The sequence below is a fragment of the Schistocerca piceifrons genome, chromosome 2, assembly GCF_021461385.2.
Source record: "Schistocerca piceifrons isolate TAMUIC-IGC-003096 chromosome 2, iqSchPice1.1, whole genome shotgun sequence".
In the NCBI taxonomy this organism is placed as follows: Eukaryota; Metazoa; Arthropoda; class Insecta; order Orthoptera; family Acrididae; genus Schistocerca; species Schistocerca piceifrons.
Genome location: NC_060139.1, coordinates 517,697,583 through 517,725,365, shown reverse-complemented (window position 1 = coordinate 517,725,365; position 27,783 = coordinate 517,697,583). Strand labels below are relative to the sequence as shown.

The following is a 27,783-nucleotide window of genomic DNA, read 5'->3' as shown; positions in this document are numbered from 1 at the left end:
AAGTCCGCGAATGTTTTATACAACAGTGCCACCGTGAAAGACTTCGTTCTCATAAGAAAATGTTAGTCTTTCAAGAATGATGATTTAAAGCAGTTTAGGGCACTTTTATATTAGATGGAACATATGGTTATTTACATTCTGATGCAGCCATCTCAAAAGAATGCAGTGTTGCATTTATGCTAGCAATATGATAAAGTGTCACATTTATTTGACTGGTTGTCAGTCACCAATTTTGCTTGTCCAGTTATCAGTTTCAGCGGAAATCAACAGCTATCTTCAATTTTCAGATCCATTGTTGCAGCACTTTGCAGTATTATAACATGGAGTCACTTGCATTGTCATTGTAGGCATGTAAACAAAGATTTTTGACTGTCAGCCGTTTAAATGAAAAAAGAAAAGTAATGGTTTAAGTAAATCCACTGATTATTGCCCTGTTAAATAAAAGAAGAAAAAAGAATGATTTTTATCAACCAAAGAATTATTTAAAATGACAATTTTGTTTTATTTCATAAAGAATTTTGTTGTATTTTTTAAAAAATCATGTTGATAATTTATAGTTAAAGTCATTTACTAAGTAGGATTTAATCCGGTGTGTATTTGTCTGCTCAAAATTTTACACTAAGAATTTTATTTATTGCAGTTAGGTTTATTTGCGTTGTAGTAACGTTTTTTATTTTTATTACAATAGTCACATCAAAAAGAGAATTATAATGACATTGCAATGTAATTTAGTGACATATGAAAGTGGTATTACTATCTCAGATTATAAGAACATATCCCTGACTGTAGAGCTATGAATTTTGTGATTTCATTTATATTCTTGTGATTTAAATCTGGTAAAAGTATTATTTCGTAAACAACAGCAAAATTTCCCAAGTTTGTTTCTCCCTTGGTTTCAGTCCTAACTAAACATGGAATAGTCATAAATAACCGACAAATAAGTGGCAAGACAGTTTAATTTATGCTATGAGCAAAACATGCTTTCACATACACAGGGTGTATACGACCCGGGAAATCCGGGAAAAACCCGGGAATTTTTTCATCCGGGAGAAAACCGGGAAAAACTTGGAAATTTTTCGGAATTCCGGGAATTTTTCATTGTTTTAGCTTTCAGTTAAATTTTTGTAATTCTAGCAAAGAATGTTATTGTATCCTGCTACTGGAAAATGATACTAGAGCAATAAAATATAAACGAGAGGGGAAAAAATAAAACTTTAGTGGCAAAGGAAATGTGCAATTTACAACAACAGAAAACCGTGCACGCACAAGCGTCTGCAAATAGCAAAAATATGTCAAAGGCCGTAGGGCGTAGACTGTAATTCTTCATAACAATAAACTGCTTGCTATGAGCATGACGTCACAACTGTTCACATTAGGTTCGTTTGACCAATTACCAGCAGTCTGTTGCGCGCGCGCATTTGACTCGTGTATAAGCAGTACCTTCTCCCACTACTTGAAGTTTGGCTGTTAGCTGTATCGGTAGTAGCAGCAAGCAGCCAGACGCAAACGAGAAAAATTTTTCTCGCGCGCCCTGGCTGCCAGATTCACGCTTGCACAGAGTTGTCTTGAGTTGTAGTGGGGAGGGGGTTAACCTCCACATGACCTGTGTTTACGTTAAGTGATTTCGCTGCTTCTCTTCGTGTACAGCGTCAACGTCAAATGAAAACAAAACGGATTTCTGTGGCCGGGAGCTATCAAGTGAATTAAAATACATTCACATAATTACAGGGCAAAAATATATTATTAATTTCAGTTTTCTGATTTTATTTTATTTCCAAGTTAGTAGCCGTCAAGCATTAATCGCCTTGCAGAACAGTGAAGTTATTTTTCAAATTTGCTAAAGAAATTTGTCTTTATTAATCTTTCTGCTGTGGCAATCATTTTATTTGAAACGAAGTGTTTCATTCTACAGTATTGGCTTGTTCCAACTGTTCGCTGAATTTCAAGTGCTTATGGCATTATGCCATAATAAAGAACCAAAAATGAGATCGTAGAGTACTGGTACTCCAAGAAAATTTACATCCCAAAAACCACACTGAAAAGCTTAATATCAGATGGGACCTACTTCATTGTGAATCTGGAAAAATCCAATTTGCACTTCAAGCCGAATTACGCATTTTAGTATGGTTTACGAAATTCCGATGCTCTTTGGAGTATCCTCTGATGCCCTGTTTCTTTTACGGTGTAATGTAAGCTCTCTTAGTGCTTTATACACACGAACATACGGGCTTCCTACACCACTGTAGATGCACACGCACAATAATGCCTGTTTTCTGGCGCTTTCTGGCAACTGGTAAATCGAACCTATTTCTAACAGTCTCCGGATAGTATTGCGAACGGTGGTTAGAAAAGCGTTACTTTCAAAGTAAATTTCTTTTCACGCAAAATGAATTGTGTTACGTGTGAGAAAGTGGGCTGGATATCTAAATCACAGAGCGTTCGAAACTGAACAGTTTGGGGACCAGCCACTTACAAGAATTTCGAGCCAAGACATTTATGTCATAATTTTAAATTTACTGGCACATTTGTGTGATGTATCTTAAAGTATAACACACGCAAAAAAAGTTCAATATTACATGTGAAAGCTTAGCTTCTGTTGTAGCATGTTAATCTTAGAGACTAATATTATATGTGAAAGCTTAGCTTTTCTTGTAGATATACGGTACTGTGTACATTAATGTAAACCGTTAACTTTTCCTCTTGCGTGTTCGCGCTATGTAACCAGTGATCTTGCTATTGGCTGACTATAACACGTGTCCTATGCTCTGAATAGCTGCTGTCAGCGGTTGACGAGATCTCGTGGCTTGAGATATGACTCGCTTACAAAAGGACATCGCAACCTCTGTTTCAACGCTCCGGAAACTAACGTGCTGTGTTTGGTGCAATTCGAATTTATACTTTCGGAATATGAAAATATGCAGCGTATATGTTGCTGCAAATCAAAGGTCTTTCCAAAACTTTTATTTATTTAAAGTCTCTCCAAAACTTATCTGCCCCATCCTTTTTTTTCCGGGAAGTTCTACGCGATTGTGTAAAACGTTAACCATTCAAAGGAATTAAAAGTTTTACAGTTCCGAGGGAAAATTTACGGAAAAGCTACTGTCACTTAGCACAGAAAAAGTGTATTTTCGCCCGGGAAAAAGCATATTTTTTAAACGGGATATCCAGGAGAAATCTGGGAATAACCCGGGATTTTTTTTCCCTTGTCCCCGTATACACCCTGCATACACCAAAAATTGATTCAGAGAAATGTGGAATCTCGACCCTGGAAAACTTTGAAATCTCACAACTCATCTTTGACAAGTAATACCTTTATGTCAGAAAATGTTTTGTGTGGTTTAGAACATTAGCTATCTCATTTTTGTAGCTATTAGGACAAGCACTTTGTGTGCAACTCCTTGCTTTTAAGACTGTTTTATGATTTCATCTCAGATCATTATTTTTAATTCTCCTGCATATATTTTTCTCCTCGGACAAGTATAAATCTGTGCATATCCAACAACTAAGATAAAAGGAATAAATGTTATGTGTATATTATGACACAGAGAGAGAGAGAGAGAGAGAGAGAGAGAGAGAGAGAGAGAGAGAGAGAGAGAGAGAATGTAAAATGTTCTTGTCCTTATCTTTTTGTTTGTTTGCTGTTTATAATTTTAATTGACAGGTAATAGTAAGATCTGCTGTGTGTCCATGGGCTGATGACTTGGTGCTTGCTGATGGTTTTCGTGCACCTCTTGGAGAAGCTTTCAGATTGCTTGATGCTGTTAGAGACTATCACCACGAGAATAAGTAAATATGCTATACTATTTCAGAATATACTGCTGGAAAAGCTTCCATTGTGATAAATAATATCTTAAGTTTCCTTCTCTTATACTGTATCATGGCTATCTGCTCTTCTTTTCTGCTCCTTTTTAAATACTTTAAATTCAGTTTTGCCCAAATAAGTAAGCTCATATATTAGCTGAATACAATCACATGAATAACAATGAACACACAGATTTTGATACTCTTCCATATTTATCCTTTGGCATCATGGATGTAGTCTGCTACTTCTGCTGTCATAGCATTTGTGACTAGATGTGATCCATTGCCCAGTTTTATGGATATCTAAAACAAAAAAGTAACATATAATATTAGACCAGACATACAGGATGAGCAAAAGTCTGTCCCTTATTACAAAAATTTGTTTCTAATGAACTATGCTAGATACAGTTATGCATTTTGTTGCAAATGGTACCGTAGCCCATACAGTTTTTTATGGATACATTTCCACATGCTCGTTGTTCATTACCTGTAGAAAATTCAGGTGATACTCAGTGTTTCTCCACATGTTTGCCAACAGTGTCATCATGGGCTCCAGGTCGACCCCTTCTTGCTTTGTCACTAATATTGGCACCCTGTCTGATCTGTTCAGACCTCCATTTGACACTGTTGTTTCATGAAGCCACAAAGCACATCACACTTACTCCTGCATAGATGCCAGTGTGACAACAGCACTCCTAAATTAGACTATCTGTAACAATATAATGTAAAAGAACAGATTAAAAAAAAAACCTACTCCCTAAGCAGCGGCAGGGGAAACACACACACACACACACACACACACACACACACACACACACACACACACACACAAAAGGATTTAACTTTCACAAGCACCTTCTTCTGGCAGAAGAATTGAAGGAGGAGGAAGAGGGGTGAAGAAAAAAAGGGCTGGAGAGGCTTAGGGAAAGGGATACAGTTTAGAAAAGTCACCCAGAACCCTGGATCAGGGGACACTTACCGGACTGGATGAGAAGGAAAGACTTATTGTTGGGGACTGCACCAGATGAGATTTGAAAATCTGAGAGCTTAAAGATGAAAGACATAGTAACATGCAAGACAGAGATTACTACTAAAACATTGTACACGGGTTTATAAGAGTGAAAAGCTAGGTTTATTGTATGTAACAGAGGTGGGAGGGGGAACGGCGAAAAATAGACAAGTCAGAAAATGAAATATGTGGAAAACTGAAATGGAGTGAAGAAAGGAGTAGTTACTTTGAAGAAGTGCTGAGGTGGAAGAAATTAATGTAAATTAAGGCCAGGTGGTTGGTGAGAACCAAGGACATATTGCAGTGCTAGTCTCCATCTGTGGAGTTCTGACAAACTGACGTCTAGGGGAAGAATCCAAACAATGCGTGTTGTGAAACAGGCACCGAGGTCATGACTGTCATGTAGTACAGCATGCTCTGCAACAGGATATTGTATGTTACCTGTATACACCCTCTGCTTATGCCCCTTCATCCTGACGTAACTGGGCAGTAGTCATGCCAATGTAAAAGGCTGAACAGTGTTTACATAACAGCTGGTATATGGCGTGTTGTTTCACAGGTGGCTCTTCCTTTGATAGTATGTGTTTTGTCAGTTACAGGGCTGGAATAGATGGTGATAGGAGGGCGTATAGGGCAAGTCTTGCACTGGGGATGGTCACAAGGGTAGGAGCCATAGGGTAGGGAGATGGATGCAGAAGGAGCATAGGCCTGACAAGGATATTGCAGATATTGGGAGGGTGACAAACAGCTATTCAAGGTGTGGTGGCAAAACTTCAGACAGAATGGATCTCATATCAGCATGTGATTTTAGGAAGTCATGGCCTTGTCGAAGTAGCTGATTGACACATTCATGACCAGTAGAATATGGGTGGCAAGTGGTGTGCTACAAAGTTGTTTTTTGGAGGGGTCAGCAGTACCAGGATTGGATGTGACAGCCCAGAAAAATCTGCTTTCGGACTAGGCTGTTGGGATAATTATGTTCGGTGAAGGCTGAAGTGAGAGTGGTGGTGTATTGCTGTAGAGAGTCTGCATCCGAACAAATACGTTTGCCTCGAATGCCAAGGCTGTATGGGAGGGAACATTTGACATGCAAAGGGTGGTAACTGTCCTTTTCCTTCACCCCTCTTCCTTCCCCTTCAACTCTTTTGCCAGGAGAAGGAGCCACTGGCTCCAAAAGCTTGTGAAATTTAAATCCTTTTGTGTGTGTATTCCCTTGCCACCGCTTGGTGAGTAGATTTTTTTATCTGTCCATTTACATTATATTATCAACAATTGATTATTTTTGTTATTATAGTACATTTAACAAGAGAGGGAGAGAAAGGAAATAAACTGCTGTGTCAGAGCACATGTAGAAGTATATCCATAAAAATTTGAGTTAAACTATTCTTTGCAAAAGCTGTATAGACATTTGGAAGTATATTCATTAAAAAAAATAAATGAAAATTAAAGAAATATTAATTAAGCTACTATCTGCTACAAACCATTTAGTTGAAACTTCCTGGCAGATTAAAACTTCGTGCTGGACTGAGACTCGAACTTGGGACCTTTGCCTTTCACGGCCAAGTGATCTGCCATCTAAGCTACCCAAGCATGACTCAGACTCACCCCCACAACTTTAATTCCGCCAGTACCTTGTCCCCTTCCTTCCAAATTTCACAGAAGCTCTTATGCAGACCTTGCAGATCTAGCACTCCTGGAAGAAAGGATATTGCGGAGACACGGCTTAGCCTGGGAGATGTTTCCAGAATGAAATCTCCACTCTGGAACCATATAGTTGTATCTAGCATAGTTCCTCGGAAAATTTGTAATCAGGGAAAGACTTCATGCTCACCCTGTGTAACATTTAACAACTAACTGCTTGTGTGCTTCATTGCAAGTTGCATCATCATCAAATCATTTAGAAGAAAGTATAATCACGCAAGAATAGAAGTTGCTGAAATTCCATGTAAAACCATAAAAAGGTAATTTACCTTTTCACATCTTTTTTTGCAACTGGTGAATGTGACTAATGGCGCATCAGAGATATTGGATTCTTGCAAAAGTGAATAGTGTATAAAATATATTTTATATTATAGTAAATAGATCCAGTTGCACATTTTTTAAATTTATCTGGTTTAGTAATGCAATATGGAGATTTGCAGTCCCCTAAGTAGGAGTCTGCTGGCTTAGCAGAGGAAATAATCAGAGTCAATTATTTTGTGTAAAAGCTGTAAAACAAATGAATAAAATTCTTATACTTAGCTCCAGAACAGTTCCCAAGTTTTGTTGTCTGTCTAAGACATTTCGTGACCTAAAAGTGTAAATTAATTGGTTCACTTTAATATTTAACAATCTTATTATTATAATGACAATGACATTTTCACACTAACAAGTAGGGATGTTGTGTTAAAGTAGACTACCAATAGATTTAAATGAACACCGTTTTTAGCAAGATAAATATTTATTACAGTGCTGCTGATTGTTATTCTTTTAGGGAGCACTTGTACCTGTGAGCAACATCTATCCCAACTAGAAAATTCTAGGCCAAAAGCAAACTATCAATTTAGTGACTAATGTTTCAAGAATTCATTTGTCTTACAATGTCAGTCATAACTACGGATCAGAAAAATTTGTGTTTTACAATGAATGTGAAGTAGATGCAAATTCTGCCTCAAAATGCAGAAACACAAGATTATCTAATAGACACTTTTTCATAGTGAATTATTTCCAGATGAAAAATCTTATCAGAGATAGTTTATAATAACTTTATTTTCTGTTTATCAATATTGAAAATGTAAGCAGTTTTCAGTTACTGGTATTTGTACATCATCTGACAAATACTGACTTCGAAGGTTAATGTTTGTAAGAAACCGTTTGCATGATTGTCTGGTGCCATGGCAATAATGGGCAGTTAAATAGCTTAGTTAAGATACGTGCTGCATAGTACTGAGCTGTGAACGTAGCATTTTATATGAGAGAAACATGAACATTTGTTTGTTAGCTTAATTTCGAAAGTTAGTATGATGTTGACACTTTAACATGACAAATTAGTAGGTGATGGATGTTTCAACTCGCGGTTGCATTAAATACCGCTAGAGTTTGGTCCTGAATTATGTTGTTAACAGTACTGTGCCAACCTCAACAAACAGTTGCATGGTAGCTGTACTCAAATGCTTTGTGTTGCACATTGCTCATTGTTTTTATTTTTTTATTTTGAAGTGATGAAACAATTAATTCTGGTCTGTCATAGGTTTCATGTACAACTGTTACATCACCAGAAGTTATTGGAGATCTTTCTGTCAGTTCAGATTTTGCAGAACAAGGGTGTAGGCTGCTGCCTTGCGAGAGGGAGTTGTGGTCTGTTTCCTCCACACTCTGCTCCTCTCCCCTCTGGTGGTTCAAATCCTAGTTTGTTTACAGTTGGGGCCATCTGCCACTATATAATGTCTGCACTCTGCACTATAGTGATTGCAAAACAAGATCTGTCACATTTTTTAATTGCACCATAATTATTTTCCTGACATTAAATTAGAGTTACTTCTATGCTGAGTGCCTTGTCAGTTCTATATGTAGCACTGTCAAGCATGGATGGCACAGCTATAAATGCCCACGAAAGTTTGAACTTAATATTCTGCAGGTTTTATAATCATCAGATTGGGCAGGAGAAGGCAGATGACGTCCAGAACATCTTAAATCAGAGACATGTTCAGTTCACTGATAGGCAAATGCTACTCTTCTCAATAGAACAGTTGTTTGTTGAAAGCTTAACTGCAGTCAAACAGAGAAAACAACAGCCATTTCAGGAAAAAAGCTGTTGGATTTCTTGCAAAACCAAACTTTCCAACCAAGAAGCTCCCAATTGGTGTTTTTAAACGTTAATTTTGCTGAAAATAGATGCATTTTCCTGTCCAATTCATCACATTGGCAGTTTAGCCACTCCACGCCAAATAGTCTAATTTTAGAAGAAGTTACTGTGTGAGCATCACAAATTCGATGAAATTTTTATGTGGACTTTTGCACATAATCCCAATGAACATTGGATAAGTTTTTTGCCAATATAATACATGCAGAGATACAGTCATTTGTTTGATCCCATAGCACAGCTGTCAAGTGCACCAGTGAGGTTTTGGCAATGTTGAGACATAATATCTCCAGTGACATTTTCTTGAAAGAAACAAAAATTGGTTATCTCATATAACTTTTGCACTCTCTTAATCAAAATAATAATAATAATAATAATAATAATAATAGGCCTCCGGTATGTTCTGCCAGTCGTAAAAGGCGACGAAAAGAACAAAACCACTAATAGGGCTAACCCACCTTTTAGTGTGATTACTTGGTTCAGGACAGAACTGAAGAAGCCTCGGACAAGCGTCGTCATGGTCGGGGACGACGCTTGAACCCTATGCCCGCCCACAGTGGTAACGACACTGCTAGCCAACTGGAAAATGATTTAAATCCAAATAGAGGTGTTTTGCAGGATATGCTTCCTGCAACCATCCTAGAAGGAAAACAAAGACAGAGGATGAGATGGTCAGATGAAGTTAATCGACACCTCATGTTCTGTTATTACCAAGCAACAAACCTAGGAACCAACACAACTGGATACAGATCACAAGTATACACAACATTTATTACCAGATACCCGGAATTAAAATTTTTAACAGAACGACGACTAGCTGATCAGACCCGTGTAATAATAAAAAATAACAGAATACCCCAATCAGAATTAGAAAACATCAAACAACAAGTACAACAAATACTGGAACAAAATAATGTGCACTCAGAAGAAGAAGAAGAAAATACAGTAATGGACTCAAACATCCCAGAGAAAACAAACAAAGAACAAAACACATCAATTAAACAATCAGAGGAAAACGAAATCTTAAGACAGCCACCAGCACAAGCACAAATAGAACATGAAGTGACACACATGTTAGATATAGAAGAAAAATTTCAGTTGACATACATAGAATACAAAGACACAAATACAGACATTAGACCATTCTTGCATAGACCACCAAATAACCCACAAGTCGAAACAACAATAAAAACTACCAACACAATCATACACAACAAAATAAATGAATACACAACTATGGAAGAGTTACAACTACTGGTTTATGTAGGAGCGCTCACTACACTAAATATACACACTAGGCAGAGATCAGAACCAACCAACACACAGAAGAAACCCACAAAACCAGCATGGCAACACAGGCTACAGATCAGAATAGAAAAACTGAGAAAAGACATCGGACAGCTAACACAATTTATAAGGAATGAAATATGAGACAAAAAACGAAAAAGGTTAGGTAAAATCTCACAACAAGAAGCAATAGAGCAATTAGATGAAAAGAAGCAGAAATTACAAGCATTGGCCAAACGACTTAGAAGATACAAAAAAAAGTGAAAATAGAAGGAAACAAAACCAAACATTCAACACAGACCAAAAGAAATTTTACCAAACAATTGATAACACACACATTAAAATAGACAATCCACCAAACATAACAGACATGGAATACTTCTGGAGCAACATATGGTCAAACCCGGTACAACACAACAGGCATGCACGGTGGATACAAGCAGAAACAGACTCATACAAGATGATACCACAAATGCCTGAAGTGATAATTTTGCAACATGAAGTCACCCGAGCAATTAATTCTACTCACAATTGGAAAGCCCCTGGAAAAGATAAAATAGCAAATTTCTGGCTAAAGAAGTTCACCTCAACACATTCACATCTAACTAAACTATTTAACAGTTACATTGCAGACCCATACATATTCCCTGATACACTTACACATGGAATAACTTATCTGAAACCTAAAGATCAAGCAGACACAGCAAACCCAGCTAAATATCACCCCATAACATGCCTACCAACAATCTACAAAATATTAACTTCAGTCATTACACAGAAATTAATGACACATACAACACAGAACAAAATTATAGATGAAGAACAAAAAGGCTGCTGCAAAGGAGCACGAGGATGTAAAGAGCAACTGATAATAGATGCAGAGGTGACATATCAAGCTAAAACTAAACAAAGGTCGCTACACTACGCATACATTGATTACGAAAAAGCTTTTGATAGTGTACCCCACTCATGGTTACTACAGATATTGGAAATATACAAAGTAGATCCTAAATTGATACAGTTTCTAAACATAGTAATGAAAAACTGGAAAACCACACTTAATGTCCAAACAAATTCAGATAATATCACATCACAGCCAATACAGATTAAGCGTGGAATATACCAAGGAGACTCATTAAGTCCTTTCTGGTTCTGTCTTGCTCTGAACCCACTATCCAACATGCTAAATAATACAAATTATGGATATAATATTACTGGAACATACCCACACAAAATCACACATGTGCTATACATGGATGATCTAAAACTACTGGCAGCAACCAATCAACAACTCAACCAATTACTAAAGATAACAGAACTATTCAGCAATGATATAAATATGGCTTTTGGAACAGACAAATGTAAGAAAAATAGCATAGTCAAGGGAAAACACACTAAACAAGATGATTACATATTGAATAACCACAGTGACTCCATAGAAGCGATGGAAAAAACAGATGCCTATAAATATCTAGGATACAGACAAAAAATAGGAATAGATAATACAAATATTAAAGAAGAACTAAAAGAAAAATATACACAAAGACTAACAAAAATACTGAAAACAGAATTGACAGCAAGAAACAAGACAAAAGCTATAAATACTTATGCTATACCAATATTGACCTACTCATTTGGAGTAGTGAAATGGAGTAACACAGACCTAGAAGCACTAAATACACTTACATGTTCACAATGACACAAATATAGAATACATCACATACATTCAGCAACAGAAAGATTCACATTAAGCAGAAAGGAAGGAGGAAGCGAATTCATCGACATAAAAAACCTACATTATGGACAGGTAGACAATTTAAGAAAATTCTTTCTAGAACGAGCAGAAACTAGCAAAATACACAAAGCAATCACTCATATAAATACATCGGCTACACCACAACGACACAATGACACAAATATAGAATACATCACATACATTCAGCAACAGAAAGATTCACATTAAGCAGAAAGGAAGGAGGAAGCGGATTCATCGACATAAAAAACCTACATTATGGACAGGTAGACAATTTAAGAAAATTCTTTCTAGAACGAGCAGAAACTAGCAAAATACACAAAGCAATCACTCATATAAATACATCGGCTACACCACTGCAATTTCATAACCACTTCTACAACCCTTTAGATCACATAACATCAACAGATACGAAGAAAGTAAATTGGAAGGGGAAGGAACTACATGGCAAGCACCCGTATCATCTAACACAGCCACACATCGATCAAGATGCATCCAACACATGGCTAAGAAAAGGCAATATATACAGTGAGACGGAAGGATTTATGATTGCAATACAGGATCAAACAATAAACACCAGATATTACAGCAAGCATATTATTAAAGATCCCAATACCACAACAGATAAATGCAGACTTTGCAAACAACAAATAGAAACAGTAGATCACATCACAAGCAGATGTACAATACTAGCAAATACAGAATATCCCAGAAGACATGACAGTGTAGCAAAAATAATACATCAACAGCTTGCCTTACAACATAAACTTGTAAAACTTATAAAACAACACGTTCCCACATACAAGTATGCACCACAAAATGTACTGGAGAATGACGAATACAAATTATACTGGAACAGAACCATTATAACAGATAAAACAACACCACATAACAAACCTGACATCATACTCACCAATAAAAAGAAGAAATTAACACAACTAATCGAAATATCCCTACCCAATACAACAAATATACAAAAGAAAACAGGAGAAAAATTGAAAAATACATCCAACTGGCTGAGGAAGTCAAGGACATGTGGCATCAGGATAAAGTTGACATTATACCAATTATACTATCAACTACAGGAGTCATACCACACAATATCCACCAGTACATCAATGCAATACAGCTACATCCAAACTTATATATACAACTACAGAAATCTGTAATTATTGATACATGTTCAATTACCCGAAAGTTCCTAAATGCAATATAACATATACCGTACAGTTAAAAGGAAGTGACGCTTGATCAAGGTTCGCGTCACGTTCCATTTTTAACCAGACTTAACGTCTGAGAAAGTAAAGAAATAATAATAATAATTGATTTCCTGTATGATATGCATATGGATAATTTGAAGAAAAGTCAGCTGGAAAAATAGACACGTGAAAAAACGTGAAGTTTAGCTTTTTATTACTCTGGAAGTAACTGGGGTACGCTTGAAGCCTTTTCCCCCCCGCTGGGGGTCCAAAACTCTTTTGTGGATATGTGCGTGGCAAGCACGGGGCCCCCAAGCTAGTGTAGCTCTCTTTCTTTTCTGGGCTGCATACCTTCCCTTCAAGCCTGCCCCCAATCCCCCCCCGACCCTTCCCATCCCCTTCTCCCTCTCTCTTTGGGGGTATGTTTTGTGCCTACGTCCAGAGACAGACGCTTGTGACTCTAAGACAGGGTTTATCTTATCTTCTTTTCTCTCTGTGCTGGAAAGTTCTGTTCTCTTTTCCTTGATTCTTCTGTTTACCTTCTTCTCTGCTGCGACGTTTGAGATATCTTCTCTTCTTTCCTTTTCTTTGTTCCTCCCTTTCTCTTTCTTTCCTCCCTGTGCATGTCTGAAGGCCGATCCATGAGTAACTGGTGACGGAGTAATGCATAATTCCCCACCCCAGGTAAACAAGTAGGACACGTACGTACCCCCCTGGTAAAAGCCAGGCCCAGGGAGGGGTGATTACCTGAGCTGATACCTTGCTAATGTGCTGATTGGTCCCTTTGTCCGTTTCTTGGGAGATGGGACCTAAGGTGTGGACAATCACTTAGGGCAGGAGTGCCCTCAGAGAGGGCTCCCACTAGGAAGGAGCGCGCCATCGGAGATGCCGGTAATCATGGGGGATACTTTCGCAATTGTTTCCTCTACTTCTAAAACTTCTTCCCAGAAGAGAAAGTTAGATCAGTCTCAGCCACGGGCAATTCTTCCATCAGTGCCAAAGTTCCTAGTTGTTTCTTGGTCTGACGAAGGTCAAGACTTCTCCACAATCAACCTTTTCATTATTCCGAAAGGTGTCAACACAATAGCTGGTCCTGTAAAGTCTTGTTCCCGGTTAAAAAAAAATGGCACATTGTTGTTAGAAACAGGCAATGCCCTCCAGGCACATAAATTGCTTCGAACTACACTGCTACACACCTTCCCTGTCCGGGTGGAAGTGCACCGTACTTTAAATTCGTCATGCGGGTTGCTTTATGCAAGATCACTCGACGGATTATCCAATGATCACATCCAAAATTACCTGTCTGACCAGGGCGTAATGGCCATACATATGAAAAGAGTTGACAAGGAACTGGTACTGACCCGCGCTTTCTTCTTGGCGTTTGACAGAGCTGAACTTCCATCAAATATTGAAGCGGGACATGAGATTGTTTCAGTTCGCCTGTACATCCCCAACCCTACGCATTGCTATCGGTGTCAGCGATTTAATCAAACCATCCAGTCGTGTTCCAGTAGGGCCAAATGCGTTTACATGTGGCAGGAATGCCCATGAGGCTAATTGTCCACCTCCACCCCCTCACTGCATCAACTCTGTGACCATGCTGCTTCCTCTAGAGATTACCCTATTTTCAAAGATGAACGAATTATTAAGGAAATCTGTGAGAAGGAATAGGTGTCTACCTTTGCTGCTCATGAGTTATTTGCCAGTAGAAAGCCCACTGTGCTCCAAGCGGGTAAATACAGCACTGTCCTCGCCTCTCTGTGACCTACTTAGGAGGTAGCCATGCAGACTTGAGATCACACCTTTAGCGCCACGCTCGTCAGATTGGCGAGCCCAAAGATCGCCCGTGCAACCTCCCCTCTATCACCCACTCACACTAAGGCTCAACCTTCATTGGCTCCTGTACTGTCAAACATTAGAAACAAAATGAGTTACAGTTAAAAGAAAGTTGGCTTGACTACCATGACTTTCTTAAAATGGATCAAAAAATACGTCTTGCCTCTATCAAGGCTGAGTCAAGAGTCTACAAGAGTACTTTTTCAATTTTTCTTGTTTCAGTCAGTGACACAATAAGCACAAAGCTGCATATAGATTCCATGGTTCTTCCATATACACTCACTAACACATCTATGGATTGCCCGACAGGTACTTGTTAGTGCCGTTTGAGCGCCACGTCTACCTTTTTCCCACAACTGATTTGAAACCTGCGCATGCGTGGTCGTTGAGTTGACGGCAACGGTGGTGGGATTTTTTCCCTTTCCTGTCCACCCTATGTCTATTATTCATTGGAATATTCATGGAATTCACTCCAATTGGGATGAATCATCGCTCCTCTCACTATCCTGCTCCCCGGTCATCTTCTGCCTTCAGAAAATAAAACTACGCCCCCATGATCGCTTTGTCTTCCCCCATTTCCAGTCAGTCTGGTTTGATCTCCCCTTTGTTGATGGCGCACTGGCACTCGGGGGACTTCTGATTTTTCTGCATGATACTATTTATCACCCGATCCCCTTAAACAGTTCCTTCCAAGGTGTTGCTGTACATCTTTCACTTTCTGGATACACCTTCTCTCTTTGTACCATATACATTCCATCGTCCATACCAATGGCAAGACCCGACCTCCTTTATCAGCTGCTTCGCCTCGACCTTTTGCATGGCCCTAAGGACTCTTTCAAACCTGCGGCTCTCCGCTGTCACTTCCTCTCGATTCTTGACATGTTCCAGGGCTCTGAAGTTGTTTACACCGATGGCTGATAGTAATGTTGGCTTTGCCTATGTCCACAGAGGCCATATTAAACAGCATACCTTGGCAGCTGTCTGCAGTGTATTCACTGCAGAGCTTGTGGCCATATTTAGTGGACTTCAGTACATCCGTTCCTGTTCTGGTGAGTCGTTTCATCTCTGTTCAGACTCCCTGAGCAGCTTACAAGCTATCAACCAGTGCTACCCTCGCCTTCCTTTGGTAGCGAACATCCAGGAGTCCATCTCTGCCCTAGAACCGTCCAGTTGTTCAGTGGTATTTGTGTGGACCCTGGGGACACATTGGAATCCCAGAAACTTGCTGACAGGCTGGCCCAACAGGCTACGCGGAAACCACTCCTGGAGATGGGCATCTCTGAAACTGACCTGTGTTCTGTGTTACGCCGCAAGGTTTTTCGGCTTTGAGAGACAGAGTGGCATAACAGTATGCACAACAAACTGCGTGTCATTAAGGAGACTGTGAATGTGTGGAAGTCTTCCCTGCAGGCTTTTCGCAGGGAATCAGTTGTCTGTTGTTGGTTCCACATTAGCCATACATGGCTCACACATGGTTACCTCCTCCGTCGCTAGGACCCACCTCAGTGTTGCTATTGATCGCAAATGACAGTCTTTCACCTCTTGCTGGACTGCCCACATTTAGCCGCTCTGCTGCGGACTTAATTTCCCCAGCACCCTACCTTCAGTGTTGGGCGACAATGCCTCAACAGCAGCTTTAGTTTTACGTTTTATTCGTGAGGGTGGGTTTTATCATTTGATCTGAATTTTAGCGCATGTACTTTGTCCCTCTGTGTCTTCCACCCTAGGACTTTTAGGGTGGAGGTTTTAATGTGTTGCAGAGTGGCTGGTTTCTCCTTTTTTATTCTCATGATCAGCCAGCCATGGTAATCTGCTTTCTTGTTTTTAATCTCTTCTCCCTGTTTCTTGCATCTCTCTGTGGTTTTCTTGTCCTGTTTTGTCCATTGTAGTATTTGTTGTCCTTCTGTCGTTATTCTGGTTCTTCCTTTCTCCTGTTATTGTGCTGTACATATTCTTTGTTTTCTTCTTTCCCTTGCGTAATTGTTCTACTGGGAACAGGCGACTGATTACCTCGCAGTTTGCTCCCTTCCCCCCTCCCCCCTCCCCCCCCTTTTAAACCAACCAACCAACCTTTATCTCCTTGGTCAGTTCCCACTCCCCTATTTGCTGGTTGGGGACTTCAATGCCCACCACCCGGTTTGGGGATCTCCGCGTCCTTGTCCGAGAGGCTCCCTGTTGATTGACCTCTTCCACCAAGCGGATCTTGTTTTCCTCAACTCTGGAGAACCTACATTTTTCTCTGCCTCCACATCAACCTTCTCTCATTTGGACCTTTCAGTCGGTACTGTTCAGTTAGCTCAGGTTCACTCTTGCTCATACACACTCAAGTGACCATTTTCCATGTGTCCTTTGATTACAGCACAACTGCCATTTATGCACCCAAGATGCTGGAAGTTTTCCCAAGCCGATTGGACATGTTTCTCCAATCAGCAATCTCTCTAGCAACATTTGATAACCATCAATTTCCTAGCATCGATGATCAAGTCACACATGTTGCGGAAGTTATTCTTACAGCTGCAGAAGATTCGATACCTCGTACCTCCCCTTTGCCCCAGTGCCACCCAGTTCCTTGGTGGAACGAGGCATGCTGTGATGCAATATCCAAGCGGAGACATTCTCTTTGCTTTTTCCGCCATCATCCTACGTTGGCCAACTGTATCTACTATAAGCAGTTACATGCACGATGCCTTCGCATCAGTTGCGATAGCAAGAAGGCAAACTGGGACTTATTTACCAGCTCCTTTAACAACTTCACTCCCTCATCTGTAGTTTGGAGTCTTAATTCGACAATTATCCAGCACATCTAGTTTCACCCCGATCTCTGGGGTAACTGTCACGCAAGATACCTTAGTGGACCCAGTCGCAATTTCTAACTCATTGGGTCAACACTTTGCTGAGATTTCGAGCTCTTCAAATTACCTGCCAGCCTTTCTCCCGAAGAAACGAGTAGTGGAAGTGCGACCTCTTGCTTTCTCCTCTCAAATCGTGAAAGCTATAATAACCATTTTTGCTATGTGAGAACTCCAACACGCACTCTATTCCTCTCTCTCTTCCGCCCCAGGACCTGATGACATCCGTGTCCAAATGTTGCTGCATTTATCACACCATAGTCTGCGTTACCTCCTTCGCCTTTATAATCGAATTTGGACCAACAGTACCTTTCCCAGAAGGTGGCGGGAAGCTATCATCATTCCTGTGTTTTGAAACCTGGAAAGGACAAACATCTCCCCTCTCTCACTAGTAGTGTATGTAAGGTTTTGGAGCGTATGGTAAATTGCCATTTAGGCTGGTGACTGGAATCCCGAAACCTTTTAACACCTCCCCAATACGGTTTCCGAAAGCATCGTTCCGCAGTTGACCATCTTGTTGCTCTCTCCACTTACATCATTAACAATTTTCTGAGGAAATACCAAACAGTAGCTATATTTTTTGATCTGCAGAGGGCATACGATACCTGTTGGAGGACAGGCATACTCTGCACACTGTTCTCTGTTTTCTTTTGGCTTTCAAGGTTGGCTACCCCTTTTCATTCGTGAATTTATGACAGAGTGCACATTAAATGTGCGGGTGAACTCAACTTTCTCTTGTACTTTCTCCCAAGAAAACAGGATGCTCCAGGGCTCCGTGCTAAGTGTTGTACTGTTTGCCATCACCATAAATCCAAATATGGATTGTCTCCTTCCTGATGTCCCAGGCTCCCTCTTTGTCGACGATTTTACATTCTACTACAGCTCTCAATGGACCAGCCTTCTTGAGTGACGTCTCCAAGGATGTCTCAATCGCATCCACTCGTGGAGCATCAAAACCGGCTTCAGATTTTCTCCCAGTAAGACAGTCTTTGTAAATTTTTGATGTCGTACAGACTTTTATCCGCCTTCCCTACATGTAGGCCCTGTCGACCTTACATTTGCAGGTGTCGCCAAATTCTTGGGACTTATGTTTGACAGAAAACTTTGCTGTTCTTCCCACGTTTCATATCTTTTGGTTCGTTGTCTACAATCCCTCAACACCCTCTGAATTCTGAGCGGTACCTTCTGGGGAGTGGACTGAGTGGTCCTCCTCCACCTGTATTACACCTTTGTGTGCTCGAAATTGGTCTATGGAAGCATAGTTTACTCCTCTGCACAGCCCTCTATTCTTCGGCATGTAGACTCTGTCCACAACCGTGGATTGCGTTTAGCGTCTGGAGCTTTTTACACCAGCCCCATGGAGAGCCTTTACACTGAGACTGCTGAACCTCCGCTGTCCAATTGGCGAGCTGTCCTGAGTTGTTACGTTAGTCGTCTGTCTTCCATGCCTACTCATCCGACCCATGCCTTTTTTTCCAACACCTCCTTGGATTTAGGGTATGCAGGCCACCCTTCCTCTCTGCTACCATTGGGAGTCTGCTTCTGTCAACTGCTATGTTCCCTTTCGTTCCAATTTCCTAAAAGTTTCTTGACCAATGGGGATACAGCACCATCTTGGTCTCACTCCCGGCCCTGCCTTCTCCGTAATCTATGCCAGCTTCCCAAGGATAGTACCCCCCCTTATAGTTTGTCGGGCATTTGCTTCTGTGTGCGCACAAATGGAGAATGCCACATTTATTTACACAGACGACTCAAAAGACCACATTTTGTGTTGAGAGTGCATATATTCTTGGTGACACCCATATCCTTCCTGACCAGTGTTCGGTTTTTACCGCAGAGCTTGACGATGTTCACCAGGCTGTCCAATACATCCGTTGCCATAAGGGGATATGGTATATTATATGCTCAGATTCACTCAGCTTTCTTGTCAACCTCCAAACTCTTTATCGTGTCCACCTTCTGGTCCACCGGGTTCAGGACTGCCTCCACATGCTCCACTTGGGGGGCTGTCTCTGTGACATTCCTCTGGATCCCAGGGCATGTTGGTATCGCGGAAATGAGGCAGCTGATAGAGTGGCAAAGGCTGCAGCCTCTCTTCCTTGGCCCACTGTTCACATGGTTCCCTTTGCCGATCTACAGAGTGTTTTATGCCATCGTGTTGCTCTTTTATGGCATACACATTGGTCTGCACTTCCCGATAATAAATTACGGGATGTAAAACCTGTTCTCTGTGCTTGCACCTCTTCCTCCCGGCCTCATCATCGGGAGGAGGTAATTTTAACCAGACCCCGGATAGGGCACTGTCTTTTAGCCATCGACATCTTTTAAGTGGTGATCCTCCCCCGCTTTGTCCCCACTTCTTGCAACTGCCCCTCTTTTAATCTGCTAGGTGCCCGTTTACAGCTGTCACCTGATATATCTTCCCTTTTAGCAGATGACACGTGTTCTGCCGATCCCATCTTTGAGTTTATCAGTGTCAGTGAGATGACATCGATCATTTGAAGCTCTTTTTTGCAGAAAACAAGCCCCCTTCAACAGCATTTTTCTTGGTCTTCCTTTCGTTTTTAGTTTCCCTCCTTTGAGAGTTTCTCTCCCATTGCTGCTGCTTTAAAAATTGCGTTTTTTACCCTTCACTAAGCCACAGAATAAGTGCTTATGACCGTAGCAGTTTTGCACCCTAAAACCATAAAAAAAGTGAAACTTTGCACATAATAACTTACCAATACAAGCTCATAGAATATAAAATTTTGTTCTCCTGCTGCTTTCCAATAACTTACAAATTGAGGGCAAAGCTGACAGTTTTTCTAAAAATGCTGAAACGGGTATTTTTTGCCCACTTAAAAAAAAATGCGCATTAGAAAGACCACAGTCTGAACCACTAAAAAAACTGTTTGGTTTTGCAGTGGACTTGTATAAGATGCTAAAACATAATGAAAAACTGAAACTGAAAGTCCACCGAATTGATATACACTTAAAAAAGTGAAATTTAGCTTTTTATACCTCTGAAATTAGCTATAGGATGAACCTGAAACTTTGCACATACCATATTTTGTGGACTATGAGATGCACATTTTTCTTTGAAAAATTGTGTCCAAAATAAGGGTTCATATTGTAATGAGTGGAATCACAGTGACTGCATTTGCACAAGACATACAGAATGAACTCAATGACGTGGTGTGAGTTGCTATTGGGTACAACCGCAAATCACAGTTTGTCCGTGTCCAGGGTACTGTGACCAATGCGACGTACGTGAATGTCATCCTGCAACCTGTAGCCATACCCTCTCTGCGGAATACCCTAGACACAATTTTTTGGCAAGACAGTGCATGACCACATGTTTCTGCATGAACACTTGCCTTCTTTTTGTCACAGGATGTCAGTCTTCTGTCCTGGCCTGCAGATCACCATACATGTCGTCAATCGGAAATGTATGGGGTATGGTGAAACGACAAGTGCAGCACTATGACCCAATGCCAACCACCACAGATGAACTTTGGAACAGGTGTATGCAGCATGGATCCTTGGACCACAGGACACCATTCACGCCTTATACGCGTTGATGCCATCACACATGAAACAAGTTATCAGGACCCATACAGACCATGTGCCTTCTAGGTTGCAGGACACATGCTGAACCGAGGTGACTGAAAGGCTAATCCTTTCTGCCACACATACTAATGTACATGTCCTATCTATAGTCATTCAAGGTGTTCTGTTTTTCTGAACTTGAGTGTATACACTTTGTGCTGTAGCTGTTGTGCAACAATTTTACTACCCTGATCTCCACAGCCTTGGTAAAGCACAGTTAAATTGTGAAGCTGATAACCAATTTGATTCTGTAATTATAGCAGAAATCAGACTGAAATATGTAACGATAAAAGTGTGCCAAAAATGCCGGTTTTGAAATCAACAGGGTGTCTACGACCCGGGAGATCCGGGAAAAACCCGAAAATCTTTTCATCCAGGAGAAAACCGGGAAAAACCTGGGAATTTTTTTGAATTCCGGGACTTTTTCATTGTTTTTGTTCTGAGTGAAATTTTTGTAATTTTGACTGGTAAGAACCAATACTCTAACAAAGGATATTACTGTATCCTGATACTGCAGAACAATACTGCAGCCATAAAACATGAACGAGAGAAAGACCTAAAATAAAACTTAAATTGCAAAGGAAATGCGCCATATAGAGCAACAAAACACAGTGCTCCTACAAGCGTCTGCCAACAGCAAAATGTGTCAAAGGCTTTAGGAAGACTATGCAATGCTTCGTAACAACAAATTGCATCCGATGAGCATGACGCCACAACTGTTAAAATTAGATTTGTTTTAGCAGTTACGAGTGGGATCATGCGTATGCGCAGTTGAGTAGTTTCTTCCGCATCTGGCTAAAGGAGCTGTGTAAGCAGTTGCAGTATAAAAAAAAAGGGGGGGGGGGGGGGGGGGGTCAGCTAGGAGCTACCGGGGAAAATTTTACTGGCGCGCCCAAGCTGCCCCAGATTGCACAGCAGCCCTAGGAGTGTGTCTGTGGGGGGGGGGGGGGGGGGGGTAGCAAATTCATATAAAACTTGTTTCTCAAAGCGACTAGCATCCAGTGCACGTTCGTCTATCAATTATTCATATGACTTTGAAATGTGTCCCTGTCAGTTTTTGAACATTGTTGAACACATTCTAATTTGAGTTCTGAATGAATCATGAGTTGATTTGTGAATGCATGCATAGTGCACGTGATGTCTCTGCCAGTGGAATCCTCGTCACATCTAGAAATAAACTTCCCTGCAGACAAAAGGGGCTGTACGAGCTGAGCGGAGTATAGCTGAACGAAAGAAAGCCAACCACTGTCTGATTATGTGGTTGATAGGGTTTGCGAATAACGAGCGTTGTTACGATTACCGGCGAGATCCATAGATTTAGACTACCTGAGTGCGAATAAATGACTAACAGGAATAACAGGTAAGAAAGATTACATATTATCTTCTCGGTGTATCCAAGAAAATGAAATTTTGACAGAAAATTTTTGGCCAGATCGCTATACTAGCAAGGGCCAGTTGTACAGTCCTCGGCTAGCAGTCACTTAAGTTCTATTTTGGAAGTAACGCGGAAAACGTGGTGTACGAACACATAACAATGCCTAACCGGAGAATAATCGCAGGATAACTAAACTGGTGAAGTTAACCGGCGAATAAGCTTTGTCGTTGGCAGGAATAGATACAGAATTAGTGATGACTACATTGTTTGTTAGAACGAGGAAGGAGAAGAAACGAGGACATCACACGAATTATGGAACAATAAGATGATCCAAATTTCTATAAAAATCTCGCACTACAACTTTTCGATCCCATGCTTGAGAAACTGGAGGGCATGGATGAAGTGTAAAACTATTTCCTAAGGTAAAGCCTTTTGCTTGTAGTAGGCCTAATAGGCATTTGATATTGGTACTTTGTGAATTATAATCTGCCTTGTTATAAAAATGACCATTTCTGCCAAAACAGTCTCGTTTATTTGGCGTGTGTTACAATTGCTGCAGCATTATAAAGACCTATTTTGTTTTATCTCGCAGACAGTGACAAAATATAGGTAATCAGGTTGAGAAACCACACCAGTCTTGGGCCTATTTGTAACTAAAACTTTTTCAGTGTTAGACAATGACATTTCGATTTTTCATGTAGCAAAACGTTTGAAGAACTTTGATGAGGTAACAGATCCTTTTGCAGAAAGGAAAGCACGCCATGTAAAGCTGTAGCAAGATTAGAGAGAAAAAAATTCTAGGAGCTAAGGATTGAAGAAATGTGTATTGTCTTGCTTGTCTCTTCTCTTTAATGGCTTTGTGTATCCTATACTCAATTTTATGTCACGCAAAGCAGCAAGTTGTTAGCTAATAGGGAATAAAGAATGCAAATTTTCTGAAGAGGGGCAGGATGTCAAACCAGCCGACTGGAAGCAGGAGAGGCACCATAGAACATTTTAATTTCCACTGTCCTGAATATAGTTTGATGGCATCCAGTACAAAATATACACATTTCAATTCCACAGACCGAAATACAGTGACTTGCGATAGAAGAATGCTGTGTGAAGAGGTGTGGCGCTGCATTTTGCGACACTTAAGATCAGATAACATGTCTTACAATTCCTCAGACACGTATGTTTTTATCAGTCTTCAGAAAGATATGTGCTACAAAATGAACGTATTTTTGAAAATTCGACGTTTTTTTTTTTTAAATGTCCCATCTCAAACGCTCGAGGGACGCCACTATCTACTATTGCCCCGGTTCGGAAATATCGTAGATACGGGTCTGATGGACAGAGCAGTCTGAGTTATAATAGGGAAGCGGATAGTGTCCATGTGACCCGTGTTTACATTTAGTGATTTGAGACCAATATTATATGTGAAAGCTTTGTTTTTCTTGTAGCAACATTATATATATTAATTTAAACCTTTAACTTTTCGCACTACATGACAGTGATGTTGCTATTGGCTGACTACACCACGTGTCCGAAGCTTTGAATATCCGTGGCCATCGGCTGGCGAGATCACGTGACATGAGCTATGACTGGCTTACAAATACGCATTGCAATCTCGATTTCAATGCTTCGGAAAGTAACATGCGGTGTTTGGTGGAATTCGAATTTATACTTTCGTAATTCGAAAATATGCAGCGTACATGTTACTGCAGATCAAACATCTTTCCAAAAGGTGTTTTGTTTTCTAAAGCGCCGGGAAATTCTACGGCCATGTATAAAACCATAACCATTCAAAGGATTGATAAGTTATACAGTACCGAGAGAAAATATACTTTCAATTAACAGGGAAAACTATGTTTCCACCAGGGAGAAAGTGTATTTTTAACTGGGAAATCCGGGAGAAATGCAGGAATTTTTTTCCCTTGTCCACGTATACACCTTGATCAACTTTGTTCTCAATTTGTAAACTATTGGGAAGCAGTAGGAGAATGAAATTGTGTATTCTAAGCCCTTGTATTGGTAAGTTAATACGTGCAAAGTTTCAGATGTATCCTGCGATTACTTCTGGAGATATAAAAAGCTAAACTTCACATTTCTTCGAGCATCTATTTTTTTCAGCTGACTTTGCTTCAACTTATCCATATGCAAATTGCTCAGGAAATATTTTTATTATTATTTTGACTAAGAGAGCACAAAAAGTTGTACAAGATGACCAATTTTTGTTTCTTTAAAAAAAAATATTACTAGAGATGTTATGTCTGAACATCATCAAAAACTCACAGATGCACTGTTGATAGTTGCGCTATGGGACTGTTCTTAATACAAAATTTCATCAAAATCCACGATGATCATGCGGCAACCTCTAGACCACTTCACATGGAATGACAGAGTCTGGTACTTTGCAGTGTAAATTATATTTACTGGTGAAAAATGAGGTTTTTGTGTTCCATTCCGCTGTAAGTATCGAATGACTCAAACATATTGAACATTATATACTTCATTGAAATAAAAGCAATTTTATGGATTGGAGGAATGACTTAATTTTCTTGTTGGAGACTTTGTGGCTACAGTAATTAAATATGATTTTATTACTTTTTGCTACCCACAGTTCATTGACACTTTCTGATGTCTGCCTCCACGTGGAATCTGCTGTGGCATTGGCGTCAGAGCATCGATCAATGGTGCCAGAGTTTGGATGCCTAGTTTTGAGTCCTGCTGGCCTTTGGCATCATGACCCAGGACGTTATGCTAAAGATCCTGCACCACTGAGGACTGTATTCACATACCAAGTAATTATTCTGTATATGTTATGTACTACTATATGGTATTGCTGACATGAATCATTATGTTGCATCATTCTCGATTTACCGTATTTACCTGAGTATAAGATGATCCTGAATATAAGATGACTCCCCCCCCCCCCCCCCCCTTTTTTTTAAGAGGCTCCTTGGAGAAATTTTATTTTTAAAATACTCTGGCTAATCAAAATTACAAACATTGTATTGCTATAAATTAGCTCTGTAAAAAGTTAACATTATATCTATTCTAAACTATACCAATTATTGACTCGCTACATTTTGATAAGATACGTAGAAATAAAATAATCAAAAATAAGTGGTTTACCTTAATTTTTATTTTCAATTTCTATTTTTCTTGCTACTTCTGTGGTATTGGTATTTTCATCTTCGGAGCCATCCATAGCACTGGATATGTAGCACTTTTTGAATCCTTCCATAATAGATTCACTAGGGGTCAACTGACTGAACATAGTGTTTCTTTAATTTCCACTCTGGAATGAGGGCATTGTCTCTTTGAAGAAGTAACTCACTGTAAAGCTGACATAGGTGAACCTTAAAAGGTCTAATCACAACAACATCCATTACTTGAAGACATGAGATCATGCTAGCAGAAATTGTTATCATATCTTTGTTGTTTTTTGCTATTAGATCTTTAACTTCCTGGGTGTGAGGTGTCACCTGAAAGAATCCAGCACCAGTATTTCCCTCTGTTAAGCAAAGAGCCTAGTATTTTGTTCTAAACAGCCCGCAGTCAATCTTATCACAAAGTCATTAGTCATCAACCCTTTTATTGGCATCTAAAGTTAAACCCTGCAGGTTGTTTTTCTTTTGGTATTGTATTCCTGTGAAGACTCACTTAATGGGGCAGTTTCCTTCCATCTGCTAGTGCATCCAGCAATACCTTTATTCTGGTGTTTTCTCTGTCAGAAATCCATGTAGGGACACTTTTAATGCCCTTAACATTGAAAGTAACATTTGATGTCATGTCAAAAAAGAATGTGTCTGATCAGTGTTGTCCATATGAGCTAGCAAATAGTTATGCCATTTCGTAAGATTGATTATATGATGCTGATACGCAAGTAGTTTTTTGTGATACGCCGTGGGAAGTTGCTTGCTAACGTAGTTCCCAGTTGTAATGTAAGCCCTGTCCTCTTCATCATCCTTGCACACTGGCTAGTAATTTCTTTGAATTCAACAACACATGCAGCTTCAAAATTTTTCTTCATCTCCAATGGCTTCATTCAGATAATTTCTCAAGAAATCGCACTTCTCTTGCACGTACTGAACAACCTGCTGCTTCAAATAATGAAAACTGCCCTGCTTCACTTCCCTGAAATGTGGCTGGTAAAACTGACATTATTTAATTTATTCTTCATCTGATTCCACCTGAAACAGTCACTTCTGTGACACCATATTTTCTTCCAGCTACACACTTGTTCATGCCTCCTGGTTCCAGAATCATCATTAACTTAAAATTAGTGTTGTATTGTCTGCATTCACCACTTGAGAACTGCGAACTTATACATCCATGTTTTTCAACAGTGTCTTGATCGTTATTTGCATCCATTGTTGATTGCTACAGTTTGTGTGGCACTAACAATATAAACATACTGAATCACAACAATATGGTGTCCTCTCAGCTTCTTACAGCTGAATTGACAGAAATCGTACAACTGCAGATAACACTGTAAGCCAACCTAGAAAATCAACGGTACTGCAGAGCAGTGAAATCTTAAGGGCCCCACACGTAAATGATGAAAATCACGACATATTCGAAAATAAACAGCCTAATATTTTTGACAAGCAAGAATATAAATGTCATTGCAGCTAATAAACTGTGCTATTAGCTTCCCGCCTAGCCACCAAAACTGGCTTTATTGCTTCATTAGCTTTTGATATTGTAGGAACCGGCAAAGGTTCTGGTTCATCTTCATTGTCACTTTCTTCCAGATTCTCTGCAATCTGTTCCTGTAACACTTCATGAATTGTCACAGACTGACAGACAGTAAAACCTCTGTCACATTCAATATATTCACCAAAGATAATCAGTCAGTGTTTCCATCTGGCCCCATTATTTGCTGACATTGTTCAGCTGGAATTCCATTGCTCAGGTGGAATTCTTGTGTAATGTCTTTTAAGTATCTGATGAAAGTCAGCCTTCTTAAAGCAGTTTCACATTGTGCTTTCTTACGCTGAATCTCAGGCACTTCTTATGTAATACACAGCATCCAAGATTGTAACGTTTCTCATCATAGTATGAAGACATGCCATCCAATTTTGTACAAGAATCTTCCTGTATTTTGTTTCAGGATAGGTCGATAGACACACAAACATACACACAAAATTCAAGCTTTCGCAACAAACTGTTGCCTCATCAGGAAAGAGGGAAGGAGAGGGAAAAACGAAAGGATGTGGGTTTTAAGGGAGAGGGTAAGGAGTCATTCCAATCCCGG

The 27,783-nt window shown here is 39.9% G+C and overlaps 1 protein-coding gene across 1 annotated transcript in view; it reads left to right on the top strand.

Moving 5' to 3' along the window:
• LOC124776611 (sterol regulatory element-binding protein cleavage-activating protein) overlaps positions 1 to 27,783 on the top strand; it is a 263,862-nt gene that overhangs the window by 24,046 nt on the left and 212,033 nt on the right. Inside the window, exons 4-5 of the mRNA XM_047251684.1 lie at positions 3,662 to 3,786; positions 25,141 to 25,321. Of these exons, the coding sequence (XP_047107640.1) occupies positions 3,662 to 3,786; positions 25,141 to 25,321 (306 nt within the window). The remainder of the gene's footprint in view (positions 1 to 3,661; positions 3,787 to 25,140; positions 25,322 to 27,783) is intronic.